This window comes from Rattus norvegicus, chromosome 3 (genome assembly GCF_036323735.1).
Source record: "Rattus norvegicus strain BN/NHsdMcwi chromosome 3, GRCr8, whole genome shotgun sequence".
In the NCBI taxonomy this organism is placed as follows: Eukaryota; Metazoa; Chordata; class Mammalia; order Rodentia; family Muridae; genus Rattus; species Rattus norvegicus.
The window spans coordinates 117675240-117687872 of NC_086021.1; the positions used below are offsets into that span (position 1 = coordinate 117675240).

The 12633-nt window shown below is 38.5% G+C and overlaps 1 protein-coding gene across 2 annotated transcripts in view; it reads left to right on the forward strand.

The window, feature by feature from the left end:
* The window catches only part of Slc5a12 (solute carrier family 5 member 12), a 50082-nt gene extending 41355 nt beyond the window's left edge, over positions 1-8727 (forward strand). The window contains exons 11-14 of one of the 2 annotated variants that reach the window (XM_063284156.1): positions 1129-1183; positions 1892-1995; positions 3599-3726; positions 5767-8727. In XM_063284156.1, the coding sequence (XP_063140226.1) occupies positions 1129-1183; positions 1892-1995; positions 3599-3726; positions 5767-5919 (440 nt within the window). In that variant the 3' untranslated portion in view covers positions 5920-8727. Of the gene's footprint in view, positions 1-1016; positions 1184-1891; positions 1996-3598; positions 3727-5766 lie in introns of both variants that reach the window. The other variant, NM_001108588.1, reaches the window with a different exon arrangement.
* Positions 8728-12633: the final 3906 nt, after the last annotated feature.

Below are 12633 nucleotides of genomic sequence, written 5' to 3' on the forward strand. Positions count from 1 at the left end.
CACAACCAAAATCTTGTGTTTGGTATTGTCCATGATTCTTTTGGTACCAGGGCCAAGATGAATAGCTGGGACATACTTCACAGATCATAAAGCCTAAAACATGTATCTGGCCATTTATTGAAGTTTGCAGACTTCTTGTCCAGGCCAAAGCATAAGTATTTGCTTGTTTAAACATGTTGATTTAATTTTATCAAACAATAATGGAGAAAGCATTCTAAGCCCTTACAAAGAACTCCTTTTGTGCATAACAGGAGCTCAACAAGTTTATTTCTTCCACAAAATTCTCAGCTATATAATGGTAAACAGAAGCATGTGATGTGACATTTCCAGCAATCCTAGTGTTTTCCTTACAGGATAAATTATCCATCAATTTTCAACTGTTTATTAAGAAACATAACCTTTAAATACTGGGGATAATAAAATATATATGAGTTTAGAATCAATCAATCAATCAATCAATCAATCAAACAAACAAACCCAAAACTTGAGATATCCGAATACTCTTCTAACTTGTGGAATGAAATCCCAGCCAGACTTTCTCTATGTTCCCCTTTGATAAAAATTGACTACAATGTCTCAAGCTTTTTATAGCCTTTGAAATTCTTCTCTTAAATACTGAAGCTACAAGAGTAACAGGAGGAACAAACAAACAGCAGAAAAACTTCACTTAAGGAACAACTTATTCTTACTTAAAGTAACTTTACTAATCTTTTGGGGGGTTATGATTCAGCACTAGAGAACTGGTCTAGCATGCATAAGAGCCTAGAGTCCATAACCAGCACAGAAACTAAGTGACTAAATAAATAAGTAAATCTGACTTCTGAGGCTTGAAATGAAGGCAGTTTGAGCTGTGTCCAATGCATATGACCAAGATTAAAGGTGGACAGCTAATATTTCCACAGTACATAATACCTTCTATCAACACTCTTACAAGAAAAAGAATTAACACTTTATATCAATATTGCAAGAAAAACCTTCATCTAATCTCTCAATGTCTTATATATTTCTCCATCAAGGGTGCTCTAGGCGGTCTTCTCACTGGAATCACATTGTCATTCTGGGTGGGCATTGGAGCTTTTGTTTACCCTGCACCAGACTCTAAGACGTTACCTTTGCCTCTATCAACAGAATTTTGTGTCCAACAAAACAAAACAACAACAGAAGCCTACCAGCTTTCCAGCAGGTATAAACACTGAGTTTAAAAAATTGTACTAAAGCATACTGCTAGGTTGGAATGAGGAAATATTGACTTAGTAAAAGAGTAGCAACATAGCTAGCTTCCTGTTCAGAAGTATGACCTGCAATGGAAGGATGTTAGATTATATAATTATATGATGCTAATTATACTCTACAGCTTAAGAATGTGATGTTAGATATATAGCAGCTGAAGAACAGATGGGGGTGATGATCCCACTGTAAAGTATCTGAAGGCTGTGTTCTTTCTGTTTAGTCTATAATCCATTGCTTCTATTCCTGAAAGCTCTGAAGCGTTCTTTGGAGACTTTCTGTTAATTCATACACATAGGCAAAGGTCTGTCACATTTTTTTTCAGTAAACCTGGGGTTAATAAATAATTGAAAGGTAAGTAACTGAAAAAGAATGGAACACATGTATCTCATTGCAAAATCTCTCTCTCCTCCTCTCTCTTTATATGTATGTGTATATATATATATACATATATATTTATAAATCAGGGATATATGAATTATGTATAATAAAAAGTAAAAGTATGTTATGAATAATTATTAAAGAATTAAATAGCAAAATATGAAACTTTGGGATTTTAAGAGATGCTAGAACCTAAAGGGAACAGCGAGTGCCCCCTAAGTGATGAGTCCTTTTTTTCTGAACAATGAACAGAGTTGATAACATGTGCTGCTTTTCTCAACAGGCCTGTGTTAGCTGACACTTGGTATTCACTCTCCTACCTTTACTTCAGTGCTGTGGGCTGCCTGGGATGTATAGCTGCTGGAATAATCATCAGCTTCCTGACAGGTAGGTTATCTGTATTTCCTTTTTGAGGCCTCTTTTATGCCAGCATGACCTGGCAGCCTCACAAATTTGCTTCTGAGGGCACTGCAAAATGCTGTCTTCCTGAGGTGCTTAGTCCTGCTGCAACTAGGTGCCCCAGGGTGGAGTAGTACCCAAACTGTAAGGGAATCAATATAAAGTCCCATACTAACAATACACGCTTGACATGTGCCTAGTCTGTAGAAAGCCTGACTGACAAAGACCACGTTAATTAGAACTCTGTTACATAAAACACTGTTTGACAGACTGATGTAATACTGTGGTACATGTTATTTGAATCTCAAAATATCAGACAGGCACAAAATGTTGCTTAGACATAACAATAGGCCATAGAAGGAATCTGATCTATGTGTTTGACTCTTGCTATACTGCTTCCCTCAGCAGCCTCTAGGTGGATTGGCTCTTGTACTCACTAGTACTTTGTAGGATGTGGTTTTTACCCTAGTCTTCCTGGCCAGAAAATTTGCAAAGACTCTGGGAGGATGACCTCATCAGCCTTTGTGTTTTAGTGTAAATGTCATTCTGACTTGGTTCTCAGTAGGACTTAAAGGGTCAGAACCCTTATTAGGTATACTTTGAGGGTCAGAAATAAAGTATGAGGGAGTCCAGATTGGGTGGTGGAATCCTGGAGCTAAGGTGTTGATACTATAATAGAAGAAAAAGAAACAGTGAGAATGATCCTGATTTTACAAATTCTGACCTAGATGATCCTGGAAATACATGATTTAGGTAAAATTTAAGAAAGAAACATACTTCCTCTTATTTCTTCAGTTGGCCTGAAAAATTTACTAGTCGAGGAACATTTTTCAAATAAATATGTTATCACAATTTAACTTTATATTCCTGAACTTTTTTTTATTGGATATTTTATTTATTTCCATTTCAAATGTTATCCCCTTTCCTGGTTTCCCCTCTGGAACCCCTCCATTCCATTTCCCCCTGCACCTGATTCTGTGAGGGTGCTCCCACGGACCCACTCCCACCTCAACACCCTGGCATTCCCCTACACTGGGGCATCAGACCATCCTCTACTACATATGCAGCTGGATCCATGGGTCCCTCCATGTGTACACTTTGGTTGGTGGTTTGGTCCCTGGAAGCTCTTGGGCGATCTGGTTGGTTGATACTGTTTTTCTTCCTATGGGGTTGCAAACCTTTTCAGATCCTTAAGTCCTTTCCCTAACTCCGCCATTGCGATCTCAGTGCTCAGTTGGCTGCAAGCATCTGCGTTGGTATTTGTCATGCTCTGGCAGAGCCTCTCAGGAGACAGCTATATTAGGTACCTGATAGCATGCACTTAGCATCTGCAATAGTGTCTGGGTTTGGTGACTATATGGGATGGATTCCCCAGGTGGGGCAGTCTCTGAATGGCTTTTCCTTCAATCTCTCCTCTTGAACTTTCTTGACCCGACAGTTTGTGAATTTATAACTGCTAGCTCTCATCTCTTTCTGAAGTCTCCCCAGTTCTATGGATTTACCTCTCAAGCCTTCCCATTGATACTGCCTGTGCTGAAACGGGAGGCCTGGAGCAATGAAGCCATTTAATCTGTCTCCTTTTTCTTCATAGGCAGGCAAAGAGGCAAAGATGTTGACCCACTTTTAATAAGACCAGTTTGCAACTTATTTTGCTTTTGGTCTAAGAAATACAAAACTCTGTGTTGGTGTGGAGTTCGGCATGATCAGGAAACAGAGCAGGTGAGCAAATGAATGAGCTTTTTTATTTTTATTTTTTTAATGTTGAAGGTGAATTTTATTTTTATTACTGCTGTAATGAATGCTTTTTTGATTTTTTATTAGATATATTTCTTTAATTACATTTCAAATGTTATTCCCTTTCCCGGTTTCCTGTCCATAAGCCCCCCTATGCCCTCCCCCTCCACTATATGGCTGTTCCTCCCCCCATCCACTCCCTTACTGCCCCCCACCCCCTGACATTCTCCTGCACAGACAGCTTCTTAAAACAGGTGTTGACTTCCACCTTTACTCCCTTTACCCCACCCCATACTCCTACCCCATCTCCTGCCAGAGGAGTGGATCTGGTATAGAGCAGAGGTGTATGTGTGGGGAATAAGAAAGAGTGGAGGGAGGGGAAACTGCCACCAGGATGTAATATAAGAGAGAAGAATGAATTTTAAAAGAGAAACTAAAAAACAACAACAACAAAACAATCATACAATAAACAAGGAAACAACAAACAGCTGTTGACTTACTAAGTTCTCAACCTTCAGTTGAGTTCTTAACCTTCTTAACCTTACTAATGTTGAGACACCTTAATATTATTCTTCATGTTGTGGTGACACCTGTGCCATAAAATTTTTTCCTTGCTACATCATAACTGTATTTTTGCTATTGTTATGAACTGTAAGGTAAATGTCTATGTTTTCCAATGGTCTTAGGTGACAATCTTAAGAAGGAGTGTCATCCCCTGGGGAGGTACCCTCGGGAGTGCCCTTCTGCCCCTGGGAATGTCCTTCTGCTCCTGGGAGTGCCCTTCTATCCCTGGGAGAGCCCTTCTGCCCCTTTGCAACAACTGCTAGTGAAAATTCTTTGAGAATTGAAAACAGTGTCAGAGCTTGAAAGAATCAAGCTTTTGACTTCAGAGTCCCATAGCTGATGGTCTTGAAGTTCATGTGTTTATGAGCGATGAGTCTCATGGCTGGATTGTGGACACTGTAAGTGATCAGTTTCCAAAGTCTCTTTTAGCCCCTGAGAGGTGAGTTCCAGGAAGAAATATCAAAATAAGTTTTAGAAACAGAACAAAATACAAGACACAGTCAAATGTGCTCTGTGAGTTCATGACTTTGAGAGTGAGACAGCCTAGTAGGTTCTAACCCTGATTCCAAGTTTTATTTTCCTTTTGATTAGCTTTTGTTATCTGAGAGCTAAAGAAGATGATTATACAGAATAACATAGACAAAATTTTCTAATTCTCCATTATCTCTTACCAAAATTCCTGACAAAGTCTCAAAGGAGGAGCTGTGGGATTTTATTGTTGTGTCTTGCATTTTGGTTTGGTTTTGGCTTACAGTTTCAAATGGTTCATCCATGATTGCTTAGTCCCATGCACTTGGACAGATTAGGAAATTAGTGGGAGCATGAGAAGGAGAAGAAATCCTGGTGAGGATGAAACAAACAAACAATAAAAGTGAATATGTGTAGAGGTCACAGCAAGATATAGCCCCAAGGAAAAACCCCGAGTGATCAGTTTTTTTTTCAGGTAGGCTCAACTTCTTAAGGAGTCACAGTCTCCTCAATAGACTCACCAACTGACGTGAAACTGTAAGCAACATTTGAGATTCAAACCATAACAAGGATAAATAGTGGGAAGCTGCAGTCAAAGAAACATCAACTATGTTTAACTTCCTTAGACTCTTTTTACCCAAGAAGTACATTTGTGTTTGACAAACTAGAGTCCCTTAAGACTTACCTTCTCTTCAGTCAAGACCCATGATGCTCAGTTTGAGCTCTAAGTAAATTGCACTGATTGGCAATGAAAATCAAGCTGTGAAACAGCTGAAGAGCTGGGCAATAATGACCCTCCTCAGGAGAAAGCCGGATATGCTTTTGTATATTCTGAGCTCCAATGTTAAGACTGGGAGAGGATTGTGAGGATGTTAGGGAAAGCAGAAATGAATACAAAACTGTCTTGGTTATTTTTCATTACACAATGTCCCTTAAGTTGGTTTTAAACATGTCAAGACTGACTTTTAATAAATGTCTTTCCACATTCTTCAGGATTACCTTGACAGTGGCAGTGCCTGGAAACAAGGAGTTGAATCTGGCCTACAGAATGGACTCAAGCAAGACACCCTATCTCAGATTCCGGCCTACAACCCCAAAGACAAAAGCTACCCCAAAAGTGTGCAGGAGAAGACCACTTATTTCTAGAACAATACATGCAACTGATAATATACTTACACAATGCATGCATATTCTTCATGTCACTTTCTGTTGTAGCCTTCTGTACAGATTTTTGTCAGAAAGGAAGGATATCCAGTAGCTATTTATACTTATTTATAGAAGCAATGTGACTGTTTCTCAGGATGTTCTTTGGGAAGTCCAGAATTCAGGTGAGAAAAATCAGCCGAGGCCAGAAGTGCTTAATGCCACACGACTAAACAGGACTGAGTTTGATCATGATGAAAGGAGTTAAAGTTTCTTTGATTCTTGTCAGATTAAAACTCTGGGTTTACTGTTTATTTGTTTGTAGGCTTTTGTTTCGTTTTGGTCTTGAGAATTAAGCACAGGTCCTTGCCCTTACAAAATATCTGTCTGACCACTTACCCTAGTCTACATTTTGGAGTTTTAACCAGCAAAATGTCATGGTGAGTTAGAGAACAAACATAAAGGTGAATCTGCACATTAAATGCTGTTCTGACAAGGCTGATAAAATAGGAATGACATCATCTCCAACCTCATGTCCATATGTATGTAGACACATAGACATAACCATGCCTACCTTGTGGTCACAGCTAGAACAGTTTACTCTCTTAATATCCTCACACTGCCTCTGTTACACATTCCATTCGTCATTTCTGCTGCTGGAGCTATCATGACCAAACTTTAAGGGTAATTGTACTAAATATAAGGGGAGAAAACTCAGTCTTCATAGTGAGAACAATCACATATAAATATACTATTCACTTTGTGTTGTTGAAGCAGGGTTTCTTCTTAATTTCTGTTATTTAAATTTGATAAATTTGGAGCTCGAAAGATGACTCAGCAGTAGGAGAGCTTGTTGCTGTTCCCGAGGATGTATGTTCAATTCCCAGCACCTAACTTGAGTAGCTTACAGCTGCCTATAAGTGCAACTCTGAAGGGAATCTAATGTCTTTTGTGACTTTCATTGGTATTCACATTCATGTGCACATACCTACATGTAGACACACACACACACAACACACACACACACACACACACACACCTACATGTAAATAAATAATTAAAACATTTTAAGTGGAAAAAAATCTATGCTTATCCAGAAGAATCTAATCTACAAAGCTCAATAAAGGGACAATCATGCTTCATTGAAAGCTGTGAGGTCAGACAGCATATTTTAAATGTGCCTTGTAAAGGGCATACTATTTATAGATGAGATCATTAGCCACAGGTCTTATAAATAATCACAGAACACATCCAGGTCACATGTGCAAGCTTAAGCCACTCCACCAGATGCAAGCTCTATATTAGTTTTAGTCTGGAGAACAACTTCAAAGTTCTGGAGCAGAGCTCATCCAAACTGAACATATATGCCTTTAGGTAGAGGCAGAAGGAAATATGAAAAGAAGAAACATACTACACAGGGCTGGGAACGTGTTAGTTGTATGGTGAAGTGGAGGAAAAGTACAAAGTGCATAGTCAATAAGTTCAGCGAGTACCAGCATCTCCCCTCTCATCCCTTGCTCTCAAAAAATGGCTGCTCAGAATGGTGTAAGTGCCACATTCAGTGTAAATGGGTTAAATGTGGGGCTGCTTTGCCATAAAATGTCCAGAGACATTGTTCTGTGAGAGGTGAGTTTCTAGAAGTGGAAAGTGTACTAAACTCAATGCTAGGCTTTGCACCTTTTATGCACAATTGCACACTCTGGTGAGGATAAGAATGTCTATATCACTAAACTCACTTTTGCCATTATTTCGACCAAAAAATGTAGTTTGTTGGTTGACAGAAGGTATCTGAACCAAATGCCTTAGACTCATACTTGAGTTCTGACACATATTTTCCTGCTCATTTGGAGGAAAAATTCTTAAAAGTTTTAGTTTATTTTCAAATTAAAAGGAATAGAAATTACTTTTATTTAATAGAATTATTGTGGTAACTGACCCAGTGACTGGACAATTGCCACTGTGTAGTGTATGAAAAAATGGTGTTCATTTTGACTGAAATTGTTTCACTGTTTCTCTTTGATGTCATTGACTTAGTACATATTTTACTGGGGTATAGTAAAAAAAAGAAATAGAACTGATGAGATAGACATAGTTACAACTCAAAAACAATGTTCTGAATTCCCAAGCAGTGGATTTTATGTTTGAGTACCCATAAAACACTATCAAAGGGTTCTACAGTCCTAAAAATGAGATGGATCTTATTACATCTACAAGTTCATTACTGGAAACAACATGCTCTATTGTGGTTCATTAAGTCGTACATTTGTAAATTCTAGCCTTAAGCAAACATCCCAAACTAAGTTAGTAACTCAGTACATAGAAGCAAGGGTGAATCTCAAAACAGCAGTGGGGACCTGGGGTTTGCTTTTGTTTAACTGAAACAGTATTTTCTGAGGAGTTTTAATGTTTTATGACTATAATGGGTAATGAACAGTGTTTCAACAGGAATAGCAAAGCCTACAAGCTATGATGCTTTTACACAGTATTTAAAAACAAGTATTAGCGAAGTGTTTTATAATCTTCTCAGAACATCAGAAAATATACACATCATGAAAAGTATGAGTTTTCCTCATCTCTTCTATTACTAATACATTCAGAATTTTTCAGAATATTTCAGAAAAAATTCAAAATCTGTTTAGTGCCTCTTTGTATATTTGTAGATTCCTTGTACTTCAAAATCAGTTGTAGCTTTTGATTGGTAGAAAAATCACTGCTGGATTATTTCTATTTATAGTTCTTGGAAAGACTGAGTGGTACAGTTTCAAACTCCAAAGGGAGTCAATAAAAATTTATAAACGTGTTAATGATAAACACTGAAATGTGTACTTTTTCGATGCAATATTTTTGGGGTTTATAGCATCAGAAATCTTCAAAATAGATTTACACGTATTAATATATAGCCACTTAATAGAAATATAACTGGTTTCAGATCCTAGAGCAAGAGACTGAAGCGCTAATTTTATATACCAAAGCAGACCTGTTCTCCAGGTTCTCCCAGCATCCTTCAGTCTCTACCTGGCCTACCTTGCCCCTAATCCTGAAATTTCCAGCCCAGAGGCTGGGCTGCACTTCACCTAGAGGCTCTTCCCTATACAAAGCAGACATTATGGTCTCTCCTCTTTCTTTTCTTCTCTCTCTGTGCAGGTTCCCTTTTTTCTCTTTCTCTCTCCTTCTCTTATCCCCACCACTACCTCTTTCCCTGTGATGACTTCCCTGGCCTTGATCCTTGGGACCAGTGAACTCGCCCACTTGAGAACAGTTTCCCAATAAACCTGCCTTTGATATGATATAATCTGGCTTGAATTGGCTCATTCCACAGGTAGTGGGGAAATAATTTAGAGAAATGTGTTGAAACCTAGGAGAAATTGAGTCCCCAGTCTGATGGCCTGTCTTTCTAGGTCACATGGGGACCACTTCTGACCCTCTATCCTTCTCCACTGGATACATTTCTTCAGATTCTATGAGTACCCATCCCCAGTGTTTACCAGAAATACCAACACTATTGAACGGGTGTCCCAATTTATAGTATGAGATCTAATTAAGGGTTTATGTTGGGTGGTAACCTCAGATAAGACATTTTGATATCAGAGACTCCCCCCAAACACTATAGCCTGGTTTTTGTCTGGAGTGGAGCTAACTCTGGCGACTGAGACACAACAGAGAGAGCCTAGAGGGTCCTGCACCTGGATAAGCAATAGCCCTGAGGAAAGGGGGGTAGGGGAGGGAGAGAGAAAGAAAGGGACAGGCGAGCACAGAGAGAAGAGAGGGGGGAGGAAGAAGAGGAGGAGGGAGGGATGGAGGGACAAGGAGAGAGAGAAAGAGAGGGAGAGAGAGACAGAGAGAGAGAGAGAGAGAGAGAGAGAGAGAGAGAGAGAGAGAGAGAGAACATAAAATGTCAGTCCTTTGTCCCAGGTCTGAAACCAAGTAATAACCATTATTGGGAATTTCAATTTTTTTCTTGGCAAATTAGAAAAATAAAACAAACAAAAACAAAACCAGCCAACAAATGAACCAAAAATCTACCAATCAACCAACCAACCACCAACAAACCAAACAATCAACTCACCAAAAAAAAAAAACCTTATAGAAGAAAATGTTCATGAACAGTAATACTTTTGTTTATCAATTAGAAATTTCATGAGATATTTTGGTTTTAGTAAAATTTTACAAAGTTTTGTATTCATGAATTCTAGGATGCTTTTAAATTTGATGTGTTTTTATATAGCTATTTAATTTTAAAGAAAGTCTTTAGAAGATGATGTATGCTTAAGATTATTTGAATTATTTCTTTTAAAAATGGATTCATATTACAAAAAAACCATCAAAGCAACCTTTTGGTGCAATATGGTCTATTACTCTGAATACCTTTCTGAAAACTTTAGAGACTAAGATGGACCTGTCATCTAGCAAGTAAACATGATATAATAAACTTCACCATATTATATACAATGTTTTGGATAAGTACGCAGTGTTTGGTTTATTTCACCCGTAAGGAGCAATATAAAAACACAAATATACAGGATAAAAAGTCTCATTTACTTTTGTGCTCAAAGATGAACTGAACTTCTTTGCTCTCTGGTTAGAAAAAAGTAAGATGTGTTCACAAGTGAGGCTAAAGAGGCACCTGCAAAGGAGACTTGGTTTTATACAATGGTAAGATGTTCCCAAGTTGTCCCTTCTATCTCCAAAGTATAGTTATCATTAATATTTTGCAATTGAATTATTTTTCATTCTAGTCATTCAATTTTCTTGCATCCCATTTAGATGAAGATACCAAGAAAAGTATTTTCTATTCATACAAGATAGAATTGAGACTGTAAGACTTAGCTGGCATCCTTTATGACTGGGTACTCACATCTCAATTGTGTTGAGGGTTGGTATTGTACAGACATTCAGATGTTGTTTCTGTGCCTAGACATCTGGTTACAGATGTTGGTGTATGATCAACCATCTCCAACCTCAATATTCCATAAAAAGTATTTTCCATAATTTCTGATTGATTAAAAAAGATTAAAAAAGAACTGATCTGCCAATGGCTGGGCAGGAGAAGATGGAGGTGAACATTCAGTTCCAGTCAGGAGGTCCCAAAGGGACCAGAGAGGGACATAGAAGTAGGAATGGAAGAGAAGAACATGTACAAAGATTATATGGAGGATTCACCAGGAGATCTCATTTAGAGAACAGTCAGTGGAAACACGTGGACCAGAGCAAGCCTAGGCAAGATGCAGATCAGGTAAACAATCACCACGTGGCTAGGAAATAAGTAGTCTTAGAAGGTTAAATAGGTCAGAATGTGCCCACTGCTAGATTACTAATAAATCTATTAGGTCTCCTTGTCAATTATTGGAAAGCTAAACTGCCTTAGAGTAGGTATAGGAACAGCCTGCAGTTATTTGGGAGCAAAAGGGGTATAGACCTGCCCAAATACCGTTACACAATTCTGTCCCTGAAAAGTGTTCCAACTATAGGTCTCATGGTTTCTGTTTGTTTGTTTGTTTTTTTAACTAGTAATTTAGGAATTTTGTTTTTACAAAAACAAGTACAGATATTCATTTTTACATCCAAAGGTTTAAGTAGGAAAATTGAATCGAGTAAGTCATTACAGATCTAGGCTCTATAATTGTGTCTTGCCTTCTTTGTGAAAGAAAGACAGCAAAGTGCATGCTGACTGTCCACCGTAATCAAGGATTGCCACTTAAGAGTCAAGGAATGTGGCAGTAACTTTATCAGGGAGAGCTGTCAGCCCAGTGGATACAAAGCAGTAAGTAAGTGGAGTTAGGAATCCTCTATGCTATTTCCTGAAGGTAGATTTAGGAGACAGCAGTCATTAGTCCTGATTAGAAGACACAAAAAAGGCCACCAAGTATAGTCACAACTATAATTCCACATGAACCATGATGGCAAGCTTGTGAAAGAAAGGACAATATAAACCCCTTTGTCTCCTTTTAAGGACCAGGCCTGATTTCAAAAAGAAGGCCATAAGGCACTAGCTCCAGGAACAGACTATTAAATCCCAGAAACAATGTCAAGAACCCCCTCCCAAAGAACAGCCTGGGGATAAGCACAAGAATGGGAAAATACCTTATTCCCGGAGAGGCAAACTCTTCTGGGCAGTCCTATCTCACCCTGTACTTAAACATTCATGACTTAGGAGGGCAGACCATTGACCACCTGACACAAGCCAATCAGAAGCTCACCAGTGTCATCTCCCCAGCACCCAGCATTGAAACTTTAGATTACCTAACCCATTCTCTAAATATAGAAGAACTCACTGTTGCCAATCAAAGTTTTACTAATGTCATTGCTTTGGCCTCTACCAATTACAATAGAGATTATCTAATCCTTCTAGATGGTTCCCCCGGTTCCCTAAAAAAAAGATCTGTGCATCTTTCTCTGGGGTCACCATTTTAGAGACTGGACAACCCCATCACACACACACACACACACACACACACACACACACACACACACACACAAAGTGCATGCTGTTTTTTTCTGCAGAAAAAAAACATAATTTTTGCACACTATCTGAGACTGGGGTCTTCCTTTAGCAATTTTCAGACCTTTATACTTGATTGGAATAAATTTATCACCTGCACAAAGACAAAAGCCTAGGTTTTTACCTCAAAAGTAGGAACCTGGGCTGATCAATAGTTCAATAATCTTTTCATTAGCCTATGCTCCGAAAGCCTATGTTGGCATATTTTATTTTGAATA